Here is a 25,865-nt window from a genome sequence, read left to right as displayed (position 1 = left end):
AGTAAGCTCCCTTTTGTCAATAAAATAATGAACAAAAAGCAGTCAATATGCTGACAAGGCCTGTCTCATCAGTTTTGTATCATCCAATTTTTATCTCTGCAATCAACTTGAAACAGATTTTCATGTGAGAAGTTTATGATAGGACTTAAAACAGACTACCTAATAAAAAATCCAATTTTGCCATCTCACATAGAAGGGCTCACCATTCTGTTGGGTGTACCAGTGGAATTCATGGGCTTATAAGCACACTTTGGAATCAAACAAGTTTCAGTTCTGTTTGAAGATTAAGAAGGCAGGCATGTTTCCTTCTCAGTTATGAAGAGTCTTGGTTTATTTTCTTTAAAGTGATAGTAAATTTAGCAGATAGAACTCTGCCTTCAGCATAAAGAAGTAAGCATCATGATGACAAACTATAATTCAGGTGCCCACGTAGACACATTAGAACAAAAGTAACTGCATAGTTCAAATTATAATTTACAATTAACAAAACCAGAAATCACAGATACCAGAAATGTATTTTCTTACATACATCAGTTAAATTCATTTAATAATTACCATTGAATTCTTCAACTTCCAGATCAGGTGCCACTGTATAGTACTGTTCACATAACATTTTAGCTGTTTCATAAGCATCTACAAAACAACAGAACAAACACTGTTTTATTAAAATCTTCTAGCAATGATGTGAAAGGCAACAAACAGAACACTCACTTTGAGCACTGGTTTACAAGCATGAAGCTGTATTCTATCTAATCTCTTCTACTCTGTACACTCATAGCTCAGTTGTCAGGAAAGGGAAAGCTATCTAAAGCTCTATAAAGAAAAGCACAGTGCTGGAGAGATGCTATTTTTCTTCTTTGTTTGGGGCTTGAAAACCAGAAGGATATAATCTTAGGCTGACCACAAAATCTACTCATCTTTTATTTCCTGATCACAATTTAATATTTGTTCTTTTCCATCTCCAATAAAAAAGGATGACATTGTAGCCATAAATTCTGGTTTTCCAAACACAATACTGTTTTTAATACTTAATTTTCAAGGTGTTTTGGGGGAAAAGCTGGATAAGATTCTTCATTCCTTCCCACTGAATGGAAAAATACTTTCCCATAGCCCAAATCACACATATCTGTTGAAACACAGATAGCAAGTTTAAGTTATGCTTTGTCACTGGTGGTGCCCCCAAGATTCAATACTGGGCCCAGGATTGTTGAACTTATCCCTCAGTGCCTTGGAGGAAGGGGCAGGGGCTCCTCAGTGAGTTCACTGATGGCAGAGCTGGAGGAGAGGCTGAAACCCCCAGAGCTCTGCAGCCCTTCAGAAGGGCCTTGGCAGCTGGAGAGGGCAGAGGAACGGTCTGGAATGCAGCAAAGGCCAATGCAGGTCCTGCACTGGGGAAGGACAGCCCCAGGCACAGCACAGGCTGGGGCTGCCCTGCTGGGAGGCAGCTCTGCAGAGAAGGGCCTGGGGGTCCGGGGGGACAATGAGCTGTCCCTGAGCCAGCAGTGCCCTGGGGCCAGGAGGGCCCGTGGGATCCTGGGGCAGCAGGGAGAGCACTGCCAGCAGGGCAGGGGGGATCTGCCCCTCCCTGAGCCCCACTGAGGGTGCCTGGAGTGCTGGGCCCAGCTCTGGGCTCCTCAGGACAGGAGAGACCTGGAGATCCTGCAGGGGGTCCAGAGCAGGGAAAGAAGGATGACTAGAGAACATCACTCTTGCAATGAAAGGCTGAGGGAGCTGGGCCTGCTCAGCCTCAGGAAGAGACAACTGAGAGGGGAGCCCATCACTGCTTAAAAATACCTGAAGGGGAGGTGCCAAGAGGATGGAGCCTTTTGGAGGCTCTTTTCTGTGCTGCTGAGCAATAGGACCAGAGGCAGAAATTGATGCACAGGAAGTTCCACCTGAACATGAGGAAGAATCTCTTCCCTGTGCAGTGACTGAGCACTGGCACAGATTGCCCAGAGAGGGTGTGGAGTCTCCCTCACTGGAGATGTTCAAGAACCATCTGGACACAATCCTGTGCCATATGCTCTGGGATGGCCCTGCTTGAGCAGGGAGGGAGGATGGACCACTTGATTTGTAGTGCTCCCTTCCAACCTGATCCATTCTGCAATTCTAAAATTTGAAAGATTTCTTACTGGTTTCTTAGCAACTCTAGGTCAAACAGTCTGAATGCAGTCTAACATTTCACCTTCCTCTAAAAGTCAACTCTTTGGCAGAGTCCTAAGACTGTGGAAGAGACTGTGAAGTTCAAAACATGCTTCATGGCATGGATGGAGATTAAGAAGAAATAACAGTGAGGGATCTATTGGTAAATTTAAAATCCTGGCTCCAGGAAAAAACCTAAACTCGCTATCAGCTCAAACAGACACAACACTTGCTGTAGCTGCTTGAAGCAAGAAGTATCTGTTTAAATTATTTCTTCATTGTCTGAAGGGCATACAGGGTTTATAGCTGCCACATACAGTACCAAAATTAACATTTTTAACTGATAAACTACTCAGAATGCTGCCTGTGAACCAGAACATTTGGGTGCTAGTACAGCATACAGAACATAAATTAATCCCTCCATCAATTCTACAAGGAAAAGGCCCCAATCACCTTGACAGGACTATACAGCCCATCTTACAGGACATTTTGTTTCTTTGAAAGGCAACACTGGACACTGTTTGCTATGCCCTTGTATGGTCAGTGTTGTGCATGAACTATTTTAGCTACTTGCTTGAAAACTGGACTTAACACCTTCTGACACTATGCACTCCCCTGTCCAAGGCAGCAACTGTGAATCTCACAACCAAAATTTATTCAAATATTGCTATTAGAAGACAAAGCTAAATAACCAACATAGCTGTAACATATAAAATACTGAGATCAAAGTGGAATAAAGTCAATTAAAAGAAAAAAAAACTGCTGAAAAAGGTCACCTTAGGAGCTAAGTAGAGCTAGAAAAAAGCTGTAAAAGAGCTGTAAAAAGCATTACAAAGTGGTCTATCACACAGGTCATACTTTAAGAAAGGTTTCCCTCTCACTTCACCAAAGGCTGACAGAAACCAAAGGGAAAGCACATTCTGCCTATCCTTTGCAGCTCCACAAACAGCAGCGAAGACAGAGACTGGAATTCTCTCCTACAGCAAGACCTGCACTTGCAAATAGATACTCCCAGAGTGTGAACCTTCCATGGAGAAGCTCTTGAAGCAGCCAGCATTGGCTCATGCCTCCTTGCTAACATTCTGAAAGCTTTCACAACACAGAGCAAACAGGACTTCCAGTGTGACTGTGCAGATCAGTCAGGTACAACCACCAAATCCATGTCTTCTGCAGGAGACAGAACAAGCTGTGGTATGATCAGAGCAAAGTGGAGTTTCACTGGAATATCTCTACACCTGAGGACATTTTACTGAAAGGCCTAGCTAAACAAAACTAAACAAAATGGAAATTTCACTTACTCTCAGTTTTCTGTAATATCGGCATGTGGTACAAAAACAGGACATGAGAACCTGTTTCTAAGTATTTCAGGAAAAAAATATCTAAAGTTTAACAGAACATTTAGGCATTTCGTCTGATATCTAAAAGTACAGACTAAAGCTATCAAAAATCAAATTGCTTTTTTAGTTCTGTTAACAGACCAAAAATTTCTCTCTTCTCAATAATGAAGACATTAGAAAGTCTCAGTACGCCCAGGGCTTTATTGTGAGCAGAACTTTCATTTAATAAAAAAAGAAAAGAAATGGATTTAAATCACTTTCAGTTTTTCATATCTCAATAAAATCCTTCTGAATATTTTAAGTTGGGGGATTTCAGTCACAAAAATATTAACTTCATCTTACCTTTAACTACCTCTGCCACATCACAATTAGGATCAATACTTCCAATGTGTTTGGGATGAGCTGGATTAATATCTCCACCAAACAGAAGTGCTAAAATAAAAAAGAAATGGTAGTAAATGATTTATTACCCTTGAGGCAGGCCAGAAAGTTTCAATCTGATGGTATCTGAGATTTACTGGATACTGCACTATTTAGTAAAAAGATACTCCAGTAAAATGCCAGAATCCTCGTTTAAGAAGACTACTTGTCTAAGTGCTCATCTTCTCTTCCTTTTTTTTAAATTTCAGTTTTTACAGCTAAGACTAGTTAAAACAGAATTTGTGATGTGGGACAGTTAAGGTGAAAACCTAAATTTCAAAGCAGATTATAAAAAATTAGACAAAATTAAAATGTAAAACACTTCATTCACGCTGTTATGTCAGAACAGAAGCACTCACAACAATGAAAACATTACAGTAAAAAGGATCATGGAACTGCAAGGCAACATTAAAAGCCTTTTACACTCACCTAAGCTGCAATTTCACAGCTGGCACAGAGGTCTCACTCACTCACTCGACTTTCTCCCTGGATCTCAGCAGTTTGATCCCTACTCCCTCTTTGTAGAAGGGTCTGGTACTCACCAGACCCCTCACCAAGAATTTAAAGAAGACTCTCAAAGACGTAGCAAGGTTTTGTACTTTATTTCAGGAGTGTTTTTCTGCCATTTTAGCAAGTTAGTGAGCTCTTACATGAAGCAGGTGCAGCATGAGGTGAGCAAAAGTCTAGATCCGAAAACTTTTCAGACACTGGGCACTGTGTCCTGCAGAACAGCACTGTAGGAAACAGTCTGCCAAGAATGTAGGAACAGAAATGCAAACTACATAAAAACTTGGGTTTGCATTCTGCTTTCCAATTATCTTTTTCTTCAGTGCTTCAAGATTAGTATTTGCCACCACAGACAGACCACTAACACTGCTAACACACTGACGTTATACAAGGTTAACTAAACTTTAAGCATCTACAAGCAGTTTTAAGCTCCAATCAGTTAATGAGGAGGATCCACAGGAAAAGCTAGTTCAGTTGAATGAATCAAGTTTAATATTTTAGAATAAGTGCAAATTATGCTAGCACTCAGCCCAAGAATTCTATTAGGACAATGTTTGTACTCTATTGCTAGAACTCTTAGATGAAAGCCTTTTAACTTGGTTTTATGTCTGTCAGCTCTCTGCCCAGGTGCAAGTAAAGAAAAAGCTGTACATTCATTTCATTTTGTATGCTTTGCCACATTGAAGTTATCTGTACACATGCCGAGGAAGGCATTTGTTAGTCACATGAAAGGTTACTGGAAAGACACACAACTTATAGTAAAACACCTCATACTCCAATCCAGCATCCACATCATCTGTAGCATACAACAATTTCTAAGAGCTCAGAAAAGCAGAATACTGAGCAGAGAATGAAGCTCTAGAGCTAAAAGGCACAAGACACACTAAAACAGACCAGAAGACTGTCCTTAACTTTACATAGATCACTTTCTGCATGGTTGCACATACTGGTTAATAGGAGCTGTGCAAGTAACTCCCTTCACTCTGTAATACGAATATAAAAAAGTGAGTTTATTAGTAACAACAAATGAAACAGAACCTAATGACAAAGGATGACTAGTTCCAACATTTATCCATCAACAGGAAATAGGAAGTAAGGGAAGACAAGAGATACAATTTAAAACTTTAGTTAGAAACACTTAACCTCTTTAGAAGGCAAGAAAGTCTAGATAACTTGCTAGAAAAAACAATATGTATAGCACCTAACCTATTCAAAATTTACAGCACCTTTGCATTTCATTATGAAACAAACATGAGCTCTACAAACTATGTTGAAAGCTTTGTGAGTAGGGAGATACAGCTACTTTACTACTACCTAAAAATACTTCATGTATCACTTCACAAGCCGTCTCGGCCAACAAGACTAAAAAGCAACAGCCTCACTAAACAAAGACTGACAATTCTAAAAGAAAGCACACTGGTGTTTTGGATTCATTTCTTATCATTATCATTGCAAAGTATCAAATTAACTAGTTGCCAGTATATCTTTTGCCATAATGAGCACAGAATAGGCATGAGAAAGAAAAAAAAAAATACAAAAGAAAGCTTCATCTTCAGATTTACAAGCAATAATCAATGAGTTTTCAAGGAGGAGAAAAGCAATTACTTACTGTGTTGGTTAATAAGCATACGGAAGGAAATGCGGTTGGTGTAGAATCTATCTAGAAAATACTGGATGTTACTGCTAACAAATGGATCAAAGCCATATTTTTCCTTGTATTCAATCACCCCTTGTGCCATGGTTGGAACCACGTCATTGTGTCTGTTCCTGACTTTAATTAAAACATCTAAAAAGCTGGAGAAAACAAAATCAGAAATAGATTGTTAGAAATAAAATTAAACTCAACAACAGCATAACCATATTATCTGTTTACTATGCCTCCCAGTCACTAAAAAAATATAAGAGGGAAAATACAAAAATATAATACCTAAACAAGCCTATTTAAAGAGAAGTATTTGATCAACTCTCACTCACAAGACCTGTGAAGCATTTAGAGCCCCAAATTAAGTTATTCCTCCCCCAAATATTCCTTGAAATGAAATCAATCTCTCTTGAACACTGATGGAGAGTAAAAGATTATCTTTCACAGCAATCATATGCTCTGCAGTAACTGTCACACCCTGCAACTTCTAACAGTAGCTGGGAGATTGGAAAGGAAACTCAGGAAAAACAATCTGATCACCCTTTATCATTTCCTTAGAAAAAATCGTGTTTTCTTCCCAACACCTCAACCCATGCAGTGAACTTTGAATCCATTTCCTTCACCTGGCATCTCTTGGGCTAAGTGAAAATCCCAGAACATAGTGTAATTGTGTGACTCCTGTTCAGTTTCCTCTGACACCACTGGATGGCAGAGTGAATACAACAGAGCTCTCCTCCGGAGCTCGGCAACTTTTAGGAGAACACTCCCATAGCTTTTAACATGCCTTTCCTTTGAAAGAGCTTGGAGGATTTCTGTTTCTCCTGTCAAGGCAGCTCAACACCTATGATCTTCAATGTGCTTATCCTTTTTCCCCCCCACATATAAATGCATACATACTTGAAATGCCAATTATTAATAGCTTTCTGAAGTGGAAACACAGAAAACCAGTACTACTCAACTCTGCTACATTCTCCAATATTAAATTAATGTTAACACCACAATGATTATGCAATGCTGTTTTAGAAAGTACAAATGGTAAAATGCAGCTTTCCAAAGAAAGCAAAGCTGGAAGATTGTTCAGATGTGCTTGTATCTTCAACTCTACAGATCTTTTTAAAAAAAAAAACAAACAAACAAACAAACAAAAAAAAAAAAAAAAAAAACAAAAACAAAAAAAACCACATCAACAGAACATTATTTGTAGATTTATAATGAATACTGAAAATAAATTTATTAACTATTTTTATCCAAAGTAGAATGAAAGAATCACAGAAATCACTGAAAGGTCTTCTAGTCCAATCCCCTGGCAAATGAGCAAGGGAAAGAACAAAGACCACCAAAAAAGGAAAAAAAGACCAGTCATTGGTCACCACATTTAAATCAGATGTTTTCTTCCTTTTCAGCACCACTTAGTCAAGACAATAATTTGTTTTATACCATTCTTAACAAGTGATACACTTTTAAAATAATTTCTCCCACTCTACATTGCCAGCTGCATAGGAATGTAGGATTCCTTTTTACTAGTTTTTTCCTGATCCTAAAACTGCTACCCGTTTTTATCTGTGTATTAACAAACAGTTCAGCAGTCTTTCAACACTACTCTGTTGCATAGAAAAGGGGAAGTTTTAACTGCCTAATTCCCCATTCTAAATACTATCACAGTGCAAAATGACTGTCCTCTTACCAGTCTTGCTGACTGGGCAGCTTGGAACATTTAATGCCTAAAAGGTTTATAGACTTTTAGTGTTTGAGTCTTGACTGTGTGATCTGTTACCTCTGAGAGGTGCCGTTAGACTGGTGCCTGGCTGTACTTGGGCTGCTTCTCTGTTTCTGAGCAACAAGACCCTAGCGAAGAGCAGAGCTGGAAGTAACGGTTACAATCACATCTGAAACAGAACTGACAACACTCTCTCCCTCCTGTTGTTTGCTCTGCTATTTGTTTTTAAATACCTCCACTATTCACAATATCTATCTGATGCCAAGAAAGCAAATTGTTCACTGATATCCCACAACCAAAGTGCTTAAATGCACGGAGCATGCCAAAGGGCAAAGGGCTTAGGTTTATCTGCTGCAGACCAGCAAAATCATAGCTGAAGCTTAGTCAGCATATTACTAAATATATAATAAAGGAATGCCTCATTATTGCACTGATATGACAAACCTCTTGTTCCATCTTCCAAGATAACTCAGTTCACTCATGTGTTTTCATCAAGCAGATGCTTTTAAAGGAGCAAACACAAAAGAATATAGGCACATTTCAAAGTAACAGAGCACAAATCAGAACACATCTCCTTAACCTTAACACTCATTCCTTACAGCCCCTCTACTTGCTACACCCCTGAAAGCCACAAAGCTTTTATTGCACTCAAGGAATATCAAGGAATTTTAAAACTGTTTATGGGATTTACTGGGAGTACTCCGGAACAGCTCTGAAAATTTTGTTTATCATTTTCTTTTGTCCACAATTCTGTGTATTTTCAAAACCACAAAGAATAAATAATGTAATTGGTTTGACAAATGAGAAATTATTAATAAGAAGCTACATTAGTTAAGTGAGCTTCAGAGGTTTCTATATTAACAGAAGAATACTTAAAGCATTACCACAGGTGTTAAATTAAGGCTAAAAAATTATGAAATACAAGAAATAACTTGCGTTGTGACATTCATTAATTAACTTCCTAATAACCTGTATTTTTATCTACTGTTCAGTGCAAGAAAACAAGCATAAGAAAGTCAATATAAAGACAAAGGGAATTCTTTTAGTGTCTGTTATGCATAATATTACCTGAAAGATGAAAAACACAAATGTGGTAAGTAGGGTAAAAAACCCTTTTATATGCAACAAATGCAATGGTTGGGGTTTTTCTGAACGGCTGCTCTGTTTTGAATCAGTGCTAGCTGGCAGCTGAGTATCACCAGAAAGTGAGGTAGAAGTTCACACTCTGAAAGATTTCTGTACTAGAAAGTGTATCTACTTCCAAAGTTCAAACCTAATTACAGTAGCATGTCACATTATGTAAAAGTAACAAAATGGTACCTTCTTAATCAGAGGTACTCCAATATTTACTTAGCACAAACTGCTTACAGAACCACTATTTTAACTGCAGTGCTGCAGAAAGGAAGGCTCCTTGTTTACCAAGTTCCTTGTGTGTATTATCTCAGACATGCTGGCAGCTGATGGCCTCAGTGGCTGCCAGCTCCAGGACACTCCCCTGCACACCCTCCCTTGAGAGGGTCACAAAGAAAGAAACTCGGCGGTGTAGAGGCTGCACCCAGTGTCCTTTGAGAGCACACGCGAACACCATGTTTTACAAACCCTTCAATTTATGAAACTCAGCTTCAACCTCTGTGTGTTTACTGGATAGTGACATCTTGGGAAATTTCCAACACTTCTGCCCGCTTGCACCCTTCACCAAGCGTGGACACCTTATCTTAGGGCTCCTGTTATCACACTGTTTGGCAGAGCTGCAGAAAAACTTCCACCTGACACCTCTACTGCTCAAAAAAAATATTTGTGTTACCAAAAATGTATCCTACCGTTTGACAAATGCCCACACTGACAGTAATGTGGTAATGCTGCAGTGAGGCTTCATAAGGTCTGCTTGCCAATGGAGAGACACAGAGAAACTGAAACACTTCTGAAACACTTCATGAGAACAGTGCCAAGGGAAGAAAATCTCTTCAAAGGATTTTGCCCAAAGTTCACAAAAAAGTAATGCCCAAGAACATCCATCTGCCCTCCAATTCATTCACTAGGAGCAGAGAAAAGTTGAGCTGCTCTGAAAAACACTAGCTTTAGTTTAGTCTCTGCACCTACTCCTATAACCACTCACCCTCTTCACTGCAGGGGCACTGCTGCCTTTGCTGGCCACACACTAACATTTTAGGGACCACAGAGCTGAAACTGGGCTATTCTTCCACTACATCCATTTCCCAATTCACTTCACTGTGTGGCCTCACATACAGCTGTGCCAGTACATGGAAGATATCTATAACACTGTAACACTAATACAGAAAATTGTTTCCTCAGAAAGAGAGCCCAAACTCTGAGAATACCAGAGCAGGCTCCCCAGACAAGCAGCGATAAAACTACAAATAGTCAGGAGACAGTTTGCTGTTCAACTGATAAAAGCATTGCACCATTTTAGAAAACAGTAATTGAAGAACTACTGCCAACACTGACAGAGCACATCTGTGGATATCCAACCTCACTGAAGGATCAGTTCAGCTCCCCTTCTCTGCTACTGTTACCCTGATTAGCCAGAATAGAAACTAAAGTCCATCTCAGCTGACAGCAAGTCCAACAAAGCGCTCTTTAATTTCTCTGTTATTCTTCATGTTCTTTAAGTATCTAAGGTGGACAGCATGTTCAGCTCCAAACAGAAGCTGCTGGGATGGTACAGGAAGAACAAGGGCACTTCCACTCGGGCAAGACTCACATCTTGTGACACTAATTAAAAAAGAAGAGATGGGGGCCATCATGAAATGCCTAAATCACCTGATACCCCACAGGCCTCGGACAAAGATGGGCATTTGATGGCCAAAGGATGCAAGGCTGGATCTTCTGTACTACGAGCCATACACCCTGTAACATTAACATGTAAAATGTGCTGTCCAACAGCATGGTCCACACAGGAACAGGACAGTGGACAGGAGCCAAGAGATGAAGCTGCTCCAGCTCCTCATTATAGGCTGCTCTTGGCAAGGTACTCAGATACCCCACAGATACTGCCTGCACAAAAAAGGCTTTCGTCCAAAGGACCAGGCATACTTTACAATCCTCCAGGTTTTTCTTTAAGCAAACCAATCTGGCTGAAGAACTACTCCCATTTATGCCTCCCTAAAGACACTTAAAGTTCCAGATAGATGACTCAAATTCCATATGTAATGATACATGCAATCAGAAAATAACAGAAAATTTTAATGCAAATTTAAACTCGGAAATGTGGGGGTTTTCCCCACTGAAAAGCAGCTCATTTAACTACCAGCATTCCTGATACTTTCTGACCATACTGATATGCTTCTGACCACAAGACATAAAAATAGAATAGGGCTAGATAGCAGCAACATGGAATATAGACACAGGAGTTGAGAAATTTGTTAGATTTATCTGTGGGTTATTATAAGATAAATATGATAAGAGTATTTTCAAAAGACAGTTTGCAAAGAATATTAAAAAAATTCTAATTACAGGTCAATATGCAATTAAATGGCATAGCCTTCAGTAAGTTAAGAATAGATGACATCCCAGAGGAGGAAAGTAAATCTAACTTTCTAATCTTAGATAGCCTATCCAATACTGCCAAAAAGAACAAATCTGCTCTTTAATCAGCTAATATACTTTTAATCTCATTTCACAGGCCAGATGCAGTCTAGAAGACAGCTCATCCTATCAAAGACCCTAGCTGAACTTCACCTCAATAGGTAGCAATAAATTCCATGCATCCTTATTATATGTACTTAATTACACAGAACACAACAACTGCAAGATTTCAAAGCTTTTAAGAAATAGTTATCCTGAATGATATTGATATTTGCTTCATTATGAAATATTTGTTCTGCCATACTCATATAGAGCATCACAAACAATATTTGCAGTTGCCATGAAACAATATCAAGAATGCCATATCCATATGGCAAAAGCAGATAATTCATGTGTTAATTAAAAGACTCTAAAAACAGATCTCCAAGAGAACTACTCATTAGCCTCTATAAATATATATATTTATTGTACTAGGATCTACCTTGAACCTCTCAAGTTCATAAAAAGCTGGAATTCAGTTACCTAAATACATAACACCAAAGATGGTTTCAGAACCTACATAACCACCTTGCTTCAACCCAAACATCCAGGACATTATAGGCTTAAGAGGACCTGTGTTACAATTGCCAAGCTCAGTCAGGTGTTTCAGACATTTCATGCCATCTCAAAGGGCAACAGGCACCTACGTTTAGGTAACTTAATTCAAATAAAGGAAAGCCTGCTGATAAACTAGTCACAAACAGAAATTCCTGTGTCAGCAACAAACAGTAAATACAGAATCACAAAATGTAACAGCTAGCAGTGGTTGAAAAATTGATTTGATTTACCCTCTACAGAATAAGCATGGCTAGAATGCCACTAAAAACTATCTAATCTATTTACAAAAGCTTTTATAATGGGATGCTCTATAGCCTTCAGTCTGTTCTCATTAATATCACAATTCTTACTTTTTGCCCTGCACATATTCTCAACTTTAATAAAAACCATACATTTGTTAATTCTACAATTCTTCAGTTATAGCAACTAATTATCTTTTCTTACAGCAACCTTATTTTTCTGGCACAGACTTCCAGTGTCTCCAGTATCTTTTTTGCCAGTCTAAACAGATGCCTTCAAGCATTATTCAGAGGTGGAAGTATCCAAGTCTCTAAATCTTGTTCCTTACACATCAGTACTGTCCGTGTTTTAATTTCTTAAAAGGTAGTACCCAGAACTGCAGGCAGCATTCCAGCATAGTACTCACTCTGAGTAAATGGTTACTTTCCCCCTGTTCAATAGCACTACAAATCAGTCAGCCTGTAATCCTTATGGCTCCCTCTACAGCTCTGCCATGCAGGTAACTACCTACTTCTGCCCTTGAGCTTCTCCTATATGTACTAGTTGAAACAAAAGCTAAAGTATCAAGATCTCAGATAACCTGCCCTCAACCAGAAGAGCACAACATTCGAAATGCATTCGAAAGCCCTTATTTAACCTAATGTAACATGACAGTCAATGTATCTGAAATTTGCTGACGGCAAAACACCATTTTTGCACAGCACAGGCCACATGGTGCACAAACAGAGCAAGATGTTTTATGAAACTCTATAAAGCAGCGCTTGATCATGCAGGATTTCAGAGCTTAAAAAGAAATCTGAAAGACAAACTACCCTAAGAAAGCTAATTAATGGAATAAAAAAGCCCTGCAAGAAGTTGACTGCTGTAGGTACAGGGTAACCACAGACCCTAGTGTTGGACAGGAGTGTGTGTGTGTTTTTGTTGTTTTGTTTTCAAGTCTTTGATGCATATGTTGCACCTGCTGCTCTCACATGTGGGGCTCTTTTCTGTTTTACGCATATAAATTTCAAGGAAACATTGTAATGGCAATTTCAATATGATTTTGTTAAAAAAGAAAATTGGTTAAGTCTTCCTTTCTTCTCAAGTCATGTTATTCTGTGAAGTTAGAATGCTTTCAAACTGAAAAAAATAATCAAACTATTAATATGTTAACATACTTTATACACAACAGAGCACTAAGCTCAATGTATACTAAAATGATATTTTAGTTTTAAGTAGCTGATATGCAAGTATAGTCTCACATCCATGTTGTTTCCTCAATATAGCCTTGGAAGAAGCATTTCATGCCTTTTATTAAACTACCAATTTGCATGAATACAAAATACATTGCTAAAAAGCACTTGGATACCTACATTCTATTCCAGATCACAATTTTGGCTTTTGCCATACATATTCTACCTTACAAATAAGGTACCTGTTTTCCTGTAGTACAAAACTACTTGGTATTTGAGACACTTTTTTTTAAAATGGACGGTTAGAAAAAATAAATTACTCACTCATCCAGAACATGAGGATCCTCAGGACTTTTATTTTCGTATTCTAAAAGCTCAAGGAAACTTTGCATGTACCTGAAATAAGCAAAAATTATAAAAAGATAATTAGAATACTTAAACCCAAAATACTTTTGAATTTCTTTAATTTTAAGACTACAAGGTCACGTAAAAGTAATAGATGCACAGTACACAGTTCTCTGCAAAGGTAAGTGGGATGCTGCAACAAAGGAAAAGAAAGCAACTGCAATATATTATATTAAGTTAAAAAGTATTATTTATAACCTTACAGTCTGCAATTCAGGAAAATTGTTATATAAATCAAACTGAAGTTAACAGAAACAAAACTTCTGCACAAGTACGTCTGTAATTTCAGGTGGTTTGTCCCTGTACTTTGATTGTTCCATTCACCCACTCTGTACAGATTTAGGTAGCTCCCATATTCCTCAGAGAGCAATCCAACTTTTCTCTCAAAATAAAGCTCAGGGGAATACTCCCCAAAAGGCACAATAAAGGACTGCACCAAGCTGGTCCTACCAGAGCACTCCAGGAGAGCACACCCATTCACACACTCCCACAGCTCCCGTGTGTGACACAACCCGAGGTTTCATAAAAACCCCTCTTACACAACACAGCTCTCCCCTGTTCACATTTAGTTCATGAGATTAGCTGAGGCTTAGGGCCTCAGAGGTAGCACAGAGGACCCAAATCAGAAGCCCTCAGATTGAAGGTGGCCAGCCTGCTCTGTAGGACAACACCAGTATGAATTGTGCCACCTCACACACAGCACTGCCCAGCAGCAGCTAACACCCCTGGAGCAGATGCATTCAGCAGCACCAACGGAGCTTTAAGAACTACAGAACCAGGACCTGTTTCCTGAGGTAAATCACACAGGGTATCAATTACACACATAAAAGGGAGGGCTTCCATGTTGCTCTCCCTTCTTCACTTCTGGTCAAGCACTGTCACTCAAACTACAATATCAACACTAATCAGATTTAATCAGATATTCATGTCAACAGCTCCAACTCCCAGAAGTGGTGAAATAGATAGACGAAAAACCAAATAAACTTTTCCTGCACATGAAAACAACTAATTGAAAGGTCTAAACAGCAAAAGCTAACAAAAGAGAGGAAAGATAACCACAGACCCTTCACAAGGAAAAGCAAAACAAGTAACCAAGCCTCCCTTTACAGGAGATTAGGTCAGCTCAACAAAATGACCTGTGCATAAGGTCTTTTGGTAGCAGCTCTATGTTAAAACCAGCTTAACAAGGCTATGAAACTTCACCCTGCAACTTCAAGCCTCAGTGAAGCTTAGGACAGCTCTGTTGTCTATGTGACTCCCTCCAGAACCACATGCCACTTACTCCACCCCCATTTCAAGCTGCAGCCACAGGTCACTGTGACATTCCTTAGGGACACTTGACATTTTCAACATTGTCAGCACAGGAACACCAGCTCCTGTCCCTTAGTGCATTTGTGTCCTCCTGCAAACATAAGGAACCATTACAGAAATACCCCAGATATTTGTCACTTGCAAATAGGGCATGAAGCTCATACCTCTAGTATTGCTTATTTTAAAATATGTTATTTTATGCTGCTAAGAGATGGCACCACACCAATTCACAGCCATCACACTCCTGAACTCATCTGATTCACATGCAACAATTAAATTATGATAATGCTCATTCAAAGATGTACATGTTCTTCACTTCACACTTGTCATCATAAAATACTAGCAAAGTCCTGTTTCTGAAATACACCACCACAACCACACAGGTTTTTAATACAGACCTCCTACCATAAATGTCAAACATCAGCAATCCTGTGCAGACACAAGGATAAAACAGCAATGAATGCTGCCAGTGCTGATTTTTGTACTGTGTGGATTTGACTGGTTGCCTGTCATTATTGGTGAAATTACGGAAACAGGCAATGACTTTTCTTTAGAGGTCTCTCCTCCGATTTTAAAGTAAAGGAAATACTACTTTAGAAGTCAAATTCATTAGTAAAAGAACTGTATCCAGCAAGTTAGCTCAGAGAAAAGGGGAACTTCAAACCTAAGTTACTTAAATTTCTTCCAAGCCTGTGACTAAATCAAGCTAGAAAAAAGTCACTTCATGTCAAACAACCCTAACCCACTGCTCAGTGCCTACCACTGTACATCACCCAATCTGGGACGTTGCAACACCTTGTTTCTTAACTCTCTGAATAGAAACTCAGAGCTGCAAATGCTGTACACTTTTTTTCTTTTATGCAGGTGTGATTTCCAGTTTGTACACCAAATTCAGCCCCCCATGCTACTCCGTCTCTCCTAAACAGCTCAAAACTTTAAAAATTAAGAAAAAAATGTGTTTAAAAGTATATTCATAACTCTGGTCTTAACGACTACCACCATTACACTCTGAGGACAGGTGAGCAGCCAGCAATGCAGTTCATTCCTCTGAAAGTGTGTGTGAAAAAGTTATTCCCTTTTCATACAATCCATCTACTTCCTTGAATTTTCTTTTGAAAGCATTGCCGAGAGCAATAAATTAAGGTGGTAACTACAGGATTTATCAAGCAATGAAAAGCAAGCCCTTGTGATGTTTAAACATAATTCACATACAATTACCAGACAGAAAGAACAAAAAAAAAAGTACCAGAATAATGCATGAATTGCATTAATAAATCAATACAACTATACAGAATACAAATCTAAAAAAATCCAGCATATATGAGAAAAAGAGAACATCAGTTACATTTTGCTATACTTGGTGAGTCATCAAAAGCAGAAATCACAGTCTATGCCCTTTAAACATATTGTCTTTCTAGCGTTTAATTTTTTATCACAATACACTACAATTCATTGGCCAAGCTCTTTGGTTTCAAGAACCCTTTTGCCTTGTTCTTCTTTTAATTACTGCCACGCAGATTGAATTCTTGTTAGTCTACCAAATGCAATAATTTTAGAATGGCACATTTCATACATGAAAGCACTGCAAAGATCCATAATGTCAGCTCTGGGACTTCTTTTCTTAAAAAATATTATACAAGGTACTTCTGCTTTTTCTCTGATGTGTATTTCACTAAGATTTTCCTTTACAATCATTCTAATATCAAAGCACTAAAATGATAAAACAAATCTCCATGGTAACACAATCTTGTTAGTACAGTCTCAATGTAGAAAATAGAGAAAAAAACAATTATTAATCCCCAAACTGTACGTATTTCTCTAATGGATCTTTCCCAAGAGAGAAATGGAAATATATAGCACTTTGTAAGGAAAAGCACTAAAGAAAAATAGAGAAATTTGTCCAGGGCTAAATAAAATGTCAATTTTACATATAACTGAGTAACATATTGTGCAAACCTCACACTTACTTTTGATATTTTACAAGCTATAACCTTATCCATTGTAAGGTTTTATTGTAACTATTTTCCCCCATCACATTAGTGACCATATCTTTTATTAAACAATTCTGCCATATGTTCAGTATCCTACCTGCACTTTAGCTATAGTGCCCTCTCAAAGCTGGCCGTGAAAAGGCCCACTTCTTTGGATCAAGCAAGTTGCCCATTGATTTCAAAAAGCTAAAAACAAGGTTTTCAGTTGAAAACAAGATTGTTGATCTATATGCTATTTGGAATCATTGCAGTTCCCAGCCAGAACATATTAACTGTGTTACTGTCTTGAGTCACTTTATTCATTTCCCTAATCCTTGCAAAAGATAACACATAAACTACGAACTCAAACTGATGCTTTACCTTTCCTGAAATGCAAAACTAGTTTTTTGGTTTGTTGAGAGTTCACTCTCTGGGTAATACCAGCTTTATTCAGGAAAGTGCATCTGAGCAAGTGCAAAGGAAAGACAGTGGTCTTGCCTCTCCTCAGTGCTGCATACATCAGGCTGAGGAGCCCAGAAAAGAAGGAGAAAAAGCCAACAGAGCACCTTTCCCAAGAGCAATCAAGCAATCAGATGTAAAATCTGATAGGCAGCGAAGCATAGGAAGCAAAGTGCCTCCAGCATGGCTATGGAGATGGATTGGAAAAGGAGAGAACAGGCCTTGCCTGCAGCAGGGAGCAACAAAACCAGGCTGCCTCCCAAGGGAACCACAAGGGGTGAGAAACACAGGCAATGCAGAATGTTTGATGGCTGGAAGCAGAGAGGATTGATGGGAAAGGATCCATGCTGTACTGAAGGCAGGGCTGATTTCTTTTTCCTGTATTTACAGAGCCACTTTGATTTAAAATTCTAACAAAACCCATCTTAAAGATTAGGACCTTTTTGTATTATTTTTTGGCATGCTGGCATTAAGGAATAGATTGGGAACTCAAATGTTAAAGCTCCAGCTAATTTGGAGTCTCACCAAAAGCACATAAAAACGTAAGTTTTCTAGCATAAAATCATAGTAAAAGTGAACAAAACATGCTTATGACTATATAAATTACTGAATATTACCAAATAAATATATTGAAGTGAATAAAGAATTAAATGTCTTGCTCATTTGTGGCAAATGTACAACAGACTTCTGCTTGCCTATTAATGAACTGCCAAGCTTTTTAACCTATGGCATAGCAAAAACAAAGGATCATGAAATCTGACCCTCAAAAAAATTATTTTCTTGAAGTAGTTTTGAAGTGCATCAAGAAGAGGCTTTTTCATTTTACAAGCTCACAAAACAGCTGAACAACTAAATTTGTATTTGTTTATTCTACTACATAAAACTCAGGAATCTCACTCTGGGTATGTCACCTATAGGTTTGAAACTATAAATGTGTTTCAAAACCTGCTATCAGCATAACTGCATAATAGTCAAGGTCATTCATACTCAAGTTAATAAAACCTTTGGTTTGGTCTTTTTAAAAGATACATTTAGAAGTAAATTTTGCCCAAGGTTCATCATCAGGACTTTGTAAATGTTTAATTAAGCAATTAAAAACATCTGAACAGAAAAATCAGAACTAAGCTCTTTGAAGTCCACACCTATAATCAGAGAAAAAAAATGCTATAATTACTTTTTTTACTTTTGACATAAGAGGATAAAAATATTCTTACCTAATGAAGATACTTCTTTCCACAAAAAATCTTAGTTAATTATGGATCAAAATTAGAAGAAAATTACAAAAAACACTTTGATTTCAAACTTCCATCTCTGGGCTTGATGTCCATTCCAACTTCTTCAGCACATTACAACCAGGTATTTTAGCCTGTCCAACAGGTAACTATTGGTCTACAGTGGTGATAGTTCAAAACACGTTGTCATATAACACTTGATACTGCTTTTTTTCATTTGGAGTTTTGGGGTTTTTCCTTTTTTTAAATCAGTAGTATCTATTGTGGCCATAGAAATCATCATGAGCCCTCCAATCTCATCAACAAAAATTTTGAAGGAGTCCTCCACTCTGAACACCCATTCAGTTTCTTTGCCAGAAGGATCCAAATGCTGCTTAGCTCTGCATAGGCAAGGCAGAAGCACAAGCCAAAGCAGAGACATTTGGACTGGAAGTATTATGCTGCAGTCACTACAGAAAAATTATTTCCTTTTCTTTATTCGCCATTTCATTAAAAGACAGCTTCACAAGTCAACCAGATTAGAAAAGCCTAAAAGGCCTGCATATGCTTTTCTACAAGCATAACAACTTCCTGTGACATCAGACAGACACAAAACCTTCAAACCTTGAAAGCTGCCACTTAACCACAAAGTGACTGTGTAGCTCCACAGCATTTACACTCACTTGAAGCACTTCATCACTGTACTTGAAGTGGTCATCAAGACATCCACTGTTACCTTGCAAAGACAAACACAATACCACACATCCTAATTGATATTTTCTAAGCCTGAAGCTTGATAAATAGGAGACCCAAGCCAGCAGTCAACATACACTCAGCACAGAAGCTCTTGGCTCAAGGACTATGACTGAATTTAACACAAGCCTACAACATTAGCTACTTTTACAGTTAAATAAGTGGCTACTCACAAAGGGATTTCTGTTGTATAGAGCAAAAATATTTTTACAAGAAGTCTTTGGAAAAGTATTGACAGGTAAATGAAAAATAAATACCCCATGAATAACGATTTTTTTTCTGCTAATACATCCAAGGCAGCAGTCTCTAAGTCTCACTGAACATGCAATTAGGCTAGAAATTAATTACTGTGGAAAAGATGGCAAGACTTTGAATCACTTTGGATCCATGTTAGTTATTACAACAGAGAATGTTGTTTACTGTATGACACCAAATTTTTGACCCATTCCATAACTTCCACTGAATACCAAGTTATGTTTTTAAAGATTAAGCAGTGAGAAAAACAGATGAGGTTTTAATTTTCTCTCAGTATCTTTGATAAAGGAAGAATAATGAGAAATAGCAGCTATTTCAAGAAGCCATGAGTGCAATACAGAAAGGAATGTTTAAAAAGCTTGCCCTTGGAAGTTATAGACTCATTTTAATTACCTGGGAGACAACAGTATGTTTTTACTAACTTACAAGTCTAACTTACAAATCCTTAGCTAGGATCCCGATTAGAGAATACACTCAACATTAAGTTGAAATTTCATTTGCCAAGACACAATATAAAATGATTCAAGGTAGAAAACTGACCGACTCAGAAAAATTCAGCGATTCTCTGTTGCAAGCAAAACAGCATAGTACAGTATTAGTTTCACAATAACCTTTCAATCTACTTATTTTTTTATTTTCTTTTCACTTACCAACTCTGTACCAGCCCAACCGAAGGCCTGTTCAGTAAATTATCAGGCAGCAAATTGACTTCCCTCATGGTGTTCGCCAGTCGCACAGGAAGCTCCTTCCGCAGGAACATGTACGAAGTCTTCTCGCAGGCATTGTCACGACCTGTCAGAAGGAAGGAAAAACAGATGCCCGTTGCAGCAGGTCAAATTTTAGACTTCCTAATGTTAGAAGCTTTAAAAAAAAAAACTTGTGATAATAAAGTTTTAAAGCAATTTCAGTACTTGCCTTTACTTTCCTCTCACTCATGAGACACATTTTACCTTCCTAGAGCTTTTTGTCTGACATTCTTCCACATTTCACATCATCTAATTTTCTCTTCCACAGACAAAAATCTCTCATCATAGAAATAAAATCCACCAAATATCAAATATTTGATATTACCTGGAAATAAGACCCCAAGATGCTAGCTTTTATCCATACAACTTTTATACTAAAGTGAGCTTGTAAAAAGTAAATGCTGCACACATAAGAAAGGGTAAGAAGTGAAAACAAAAGGACAAAACAATGACAACAGTTTGCTGATGTTTCATGTCACAAGTTCTTCAACCTTTAGCACTTTAACAGTTGAGTAGCACCTGGTGAGACCAGCACAGGCCAGTCCCTCCTAGGATTGGCCTACAATATTCTCAGTAGAGACCTGGAAGGACCAGTCCAGTGCTTATCACCACTTTCTCATCTGGAAAGGCCTCAGCTAAAACTATCTTTAACTTCCACTTTTAAAACACATCTTAATCTCTGGTAGTATTTCAAGAATAAAACATTAAAACCTGCCCAACCATCCAGTCAGAAAGCAAATAAATGGATCCAGCAAAATAACAATATCTTCCTGCAGGCCTAGTGGTAACAGCATTCATTCTCTGAAGCCATCCTACATAAATTGGAAGACTGGCATGACTAACAGCAAACTTAAGCTAAAGTAGTTACTAAGAATACCTACAAAATTTTAACTACAAATATTTAAAAGCACAAGATATTAAGCCACTTGCCCAAGTATTTCAGATGGAAGATCCAACGTATCAGTTTTTTGTATTTTGCATAATTAAACAAGTGGGGAAAGTTCCATCATAAGTAATTTCTAAAGAATCCAGGGAAATTAAATTTTTTTTAAGTCCGTGTTTTACTTGTAATGAACAGCCACGTTTCTGCTTTCATCTAGAAAGACAGGTCTTTCCTGTCTTTTGTGATGATAACCAGTTCAACCATCTGCAAAATTTTTGAGTGAAGGCATAAGGTAAGAGCTATAAATTATGTTCAAGCAAACCAGAAAGTGTTAAAAGCACTGCTCGGCACATAATCACTGAGATTTGCAATTTGCAAGATTCAAGTACAATGTAACCAGCACAATCAAGGAGATACTTCTAAAGACAGTCCCATTACAATCACGGAGTTTTCACCCTCTCTGCATAGGTAGCATGCATTGATGGATTAGTTCTCAAACCCTAATATTAGCTTGGTGAATATGCAGGAAGGATTAGGATTTCCTTTTTTCCCTGCTCATTTAGGTATCATCAATCTGGGGCTCATTAAATTCTGATAGTGCTACCAATTCCATTATAATTCTACCAGTAAAATTTGGACCTACTTTACTTGCTCGCATTTTCACATCTCAATTACAAATACACACATGCTGTCAAAATTAGACAAAGGAAACAAGACATTACATTGTTTTCTGTGAAGAACAGTAACGATTTCAGAGTTCAATCCTTCAAGCAAATCAGATACCGATATACCTACAACAGAGGACAGAGACGTGTTTGTTCACAGGTCACTGCATATATCATCTCTTTAAAGACTGAGGCTGGCCAGCAGGAAAGACTCTGGCTCAGCTCAGCCTTCTGAGCTGAAAAACCCCTCAAAACAAAGACAACAACTGCTTAGTCCCAAGAATGACTGAGAGCAAGTGCAGTGATTCCCTAGGTGAAAAAAGGCAAAAGGAATGAAAGACAGCCCATACAGAAAATTAGAAAATTAGGAACAAGAACCCACAGCTCATGGGTTTGTGCAAGGCAAACAAAAGCTGCTACAGGCAAGCAGGGAGACCCACATCCTCTCCTCCCACTGCAAAGGTATATCTCTGCTCAACCTATCTCACCCCAGCAGCTCTAAGTCATCTCTTTTTAAGGAGCTGCCTTGCCCTGTTGTACAGTTACATTTTAGGTACACAGCCCTTTGGGGTCCCTTTGCATGTTCAGTGCAGGAAGAGGAAAGGAAGCTCTGGTTTAACACTTCCCAGCTTACAAGCTTGCTTCAGCATAAGTTCAGCTCATCTGTTTGGTGTGGGGCACACGGTCCTTGTATCAGCTCCTCAGCTGCAGTCAGTTTATCTGAGAGCCTCCACAGAGCTGCTTCAGAATTTAGCACCAGGTCAGTCACCTGCCTGTCGGAGAGCAAGAGAGAATGGCTACCCACTAGGAGCAGCAGTAGGTACCCTCCAGCTTCCACAGCAAAAGCAAACTGTATCCTCACACTGCTCCTTGGCTGCTGTTCCTCACAGCAACACCTGTACAACCACTTCCATCAAAAGAAGGGACATCAGACTAAGTAAAAAAATCCCCTAATCTGTCCATTATGTATTTTCTTAATGTAATTTATTATCAATTATATGATAGTTGCATGTATGATAAAGTCAGTCTAAGTTCTAAAGATATTTCCAGAAACAGCAATCTTTCTTAAGTATATACAGCAATCTTTCTTGATTTTTTTTTTATGACTCCAGCTGGGTCAACACACATTGCCAGCAGCAGGCTTTTGTCTTAAACAGCACAGGCTAAAGCCAGTCTACATCTACCAGTTTCAGTTCAAAGAAATTTGAAATCACTCTCTCAGGGTTAAAGTGCAAGTTAAGTTTGTGAATAATCCCTCCTTGATTTACACTGCAACCCTCAATAAGTTACGCGAGAACATAAATATATGAAACAATGACCTGCTTACCTTTGTATGAATTCAAATGGCAGAAAGAATACTCATTCTACGCCCTAGTGGAAACTACACTGCACTAAGCATAAAGGGCTGTATTTTAGCTTTATTTACAAAAAATTAAACTCTTTAAAAGTATGCTTTTAAGAAACTGAAAATAGAAATACTAGAAGACTCAAAGTGAAACACTTCTTATCCACAAAACCAAGAAGAAAGTAAAGTAAGGCATCTCATGGTATATAGGGCACAGAATTTTACACCCACCACCGCCATTTGTTTCCCACTATCTGTAAAACTGCAATTCTTGATTCCAGTTGAACAATAATTCAGTTTTGTGGCTTAACGTGGAATAATAGCACAGACAAACTCTTAAATCAGGCATTGAAACAAGTTTCTTTCAACAAGTATCTAATTAAGGCAACAAAAAGAACAAACCAGACAGGATACAACCTCTTTGTTACAGGTCTGCTCTACTGCAGGGAACAAAGCAATCCCATAGTATTCCCCCTGGTAGAAAACAGCCCTACAAAGTAATTACATTTTCTAAGGGATTAGGTGTTAATTCAGGTCATGAGGCCCTATGATTATCTTCAGATTTTTACTCTTAGTGAAGTTACACTTGCAAACTGATTAAAAAACTCCTACCAGTGCCTGCAACTTAAGACAGAATTTGATTCAACAGAATAAAGAAAAAGCAGACCTAAAATATCCCACTCTACTGGTATATTACACGAATTTTTGAACATTTTCTAAAAGCATAGATGGATGCAACAGAAATCAAGATAACAAGAAAACAGTCTGACACAGGAATGAGTGAAACTGATAGGTTTACCTAAGAAGAAATAAATAAAGAGCACAGCAATGCTCTCCAAGGCTTCACAGTTCACAACAGAGGAGGCAGCACTAACTTAGTGCATCAAGAACCAAACAAGCATTAGACTCAAACTGCAGAAGATTCAACACTTACTGTGCACAAACTTCCTGATGATAAACACTGTAAAAGAGAGCAATCTGATCTGTTTTAGGCATGTCTTTTACTAGTGAAGGTAGACATCTGCCCAAAATTACACTAAACTAGTTGATTCAGTCTCTGAGATTAGACTGAACATAGCCTAACATTCTTTGAAGGTCTAATTCTCTCATGACCCAAGAGGAAGAAAGGATCTCCTCTTATTTTGTTAACCACTTGCAAAGAGAAAGAAGTGCAAATTTGCACAGGGAAGCAAGCAAAAAGTGGAAACTCTGAAGCAAGTCAAAGTTTGCAAAAACACAGCATAGACTGAATAAATTAAGCTATACAGTAGTAGCTACTTTAACAGAAAAACAACAATGAAAAGCAAGGTATTTGTGAAGGAACTAATCCTCAAGTTATTACTATTGCATGCACAGCAAGCACAAAAACTGAAAGAAGTGTCACCATGGGTTTAAAAAAAGGTTTTAAATAAATGTTCTATCATCTTCAATCTTCTGAACAATCTTACCTGTCTGGGCTCATCAGTTACCCTATAAAAAAGTCACAGAGAAAATAATATTTGTGGCCTCCTCTCTGCCACTTTTAAACCTTCAGCTCAAAACTAGCACCAAAGAGAAACTGTGATGCCAATCTTGAGACTATTTTGTTTAAAAACAAGTCAATGTTATGGACTGACAACAGATACAGCCTTCAACATAGTGAAAATAAGAAAATACATCAAAGATCTAAGCAGCAATCTCCTGGACCTTACATCAAACTCAGGTGAGTGAAGAGTATTCTATGTACAACATTCAGTGTAGTAAGCCTTACACATGACAGACACAGGGTTTGTAAAAATACCGTGGGAGTGGTACCTGTACAAACACTGCTGCATTTGGAATGGTTACTGTTCATGAGAGTGAATGTTGATGGACTTGCTCATGCAGTGAAATACAATGTATCTGAAGAATGATGTGACTGCTACAGGACAAGTTTAAGTGGAAAATATAAGTAAACTTACAAACTAAAATTTAAAAAGAAGTTCACCCAGAAGATGACATTTAATATTAAATCAGTTTTTCCAGACATGAAAAAGTGTTACATGTTTCCACCAAAAATGAATCATGCCACTTATTTAACTAGACAGATATCAGAGGGAGAAAAATACTTAAGAAAAACGTGACCCAAAATCTTTGAGGTAGCACAGGTCACAAAAGCAGACTTGAATGTATTAGAACTTCTAAATGTAATGCCATCAGAAAGGAGATTAAAAGTGGAATGCTTTGGGAATAACATCTACGTTATTACTGGTGGACCTTCGATTCAAAGGCAAGTCAGGAAACAGAATACTACTCTCAAGTTTTCTCTACTGCTCTCTTTTCTCCCCTCTGGATTCAACTCTTCTCTAACATTTACTCATCTCTTCTGTTTCTCACTTGTACCTTTTATTCTGCAGTGCTAAGAAATAGAAAACAAAGCGGACAACTCCTGCAAAACTTCACTTAGACAAAGCTTTTGCTCTGGCTCCTGCAACAAGAGGCACAAACAATGCAGAGGCTTTTCACACACATACAGCAGGCCCTGATCCAATTCTGGCAAATTCTACAAACTGCCAGAGCAATA

The 25,865-nt window shown here is 38.2% G+C and overlaps 1 protein-coding gene across 1 annotated transcript in view; it reads right to left on the bottom strand.

Annotated features, from left to right (window-relative positions):
- PDK3 (pyruvate dehydrogenase kinase 3) overlaps positions 1-25,865 on the bottom strand; it is a 49,723-nt gene that overhangs the window by 10,862 nt on the left and 12,996 nt on the right. Inside the window, exons 2-6 of the mRNA XM_056505607.1 lie at positions 20,335-20,476; positions 13,645-13,716; positions 6,016-6,200; positions 3,822-3,911; positions 556-633 (exon numbers count right to left, since the gene is read on the bottom strand). Of these exons, the coding sequence (XP_056361582.1) occupies positions 556-633; positions 3,822-3,911; positions 6,016-6,200; positions 13,645-13,716; positions 20,335-20,476 (567 nt within the window). The remainder of the gene's footprint in view (positions 1-555; positions 634-3,821; positions 3,912-6,015; positions 6,201-13,644; positions 13,717-20,334; positions 20,477-25,865) is intronic.

Source organism: Oenanthe melanoleuca, chromosome 1, assembly GCF_029582105.1.
Source record: "Oenanthe melanoleuca isolate GR-GAL-2019-014 chromosome 1, OMel1.0, whole genome shotgun sequence".
NCBI lineage: Eukaryota > Metazoa > Chordata > Aves > Passeriformes > Muscicapidae > Oenanthe > Oenanthe melanoleuca.
This window is presented reverse-complemented; position numbering and strand designations above follow the sequence as displayed.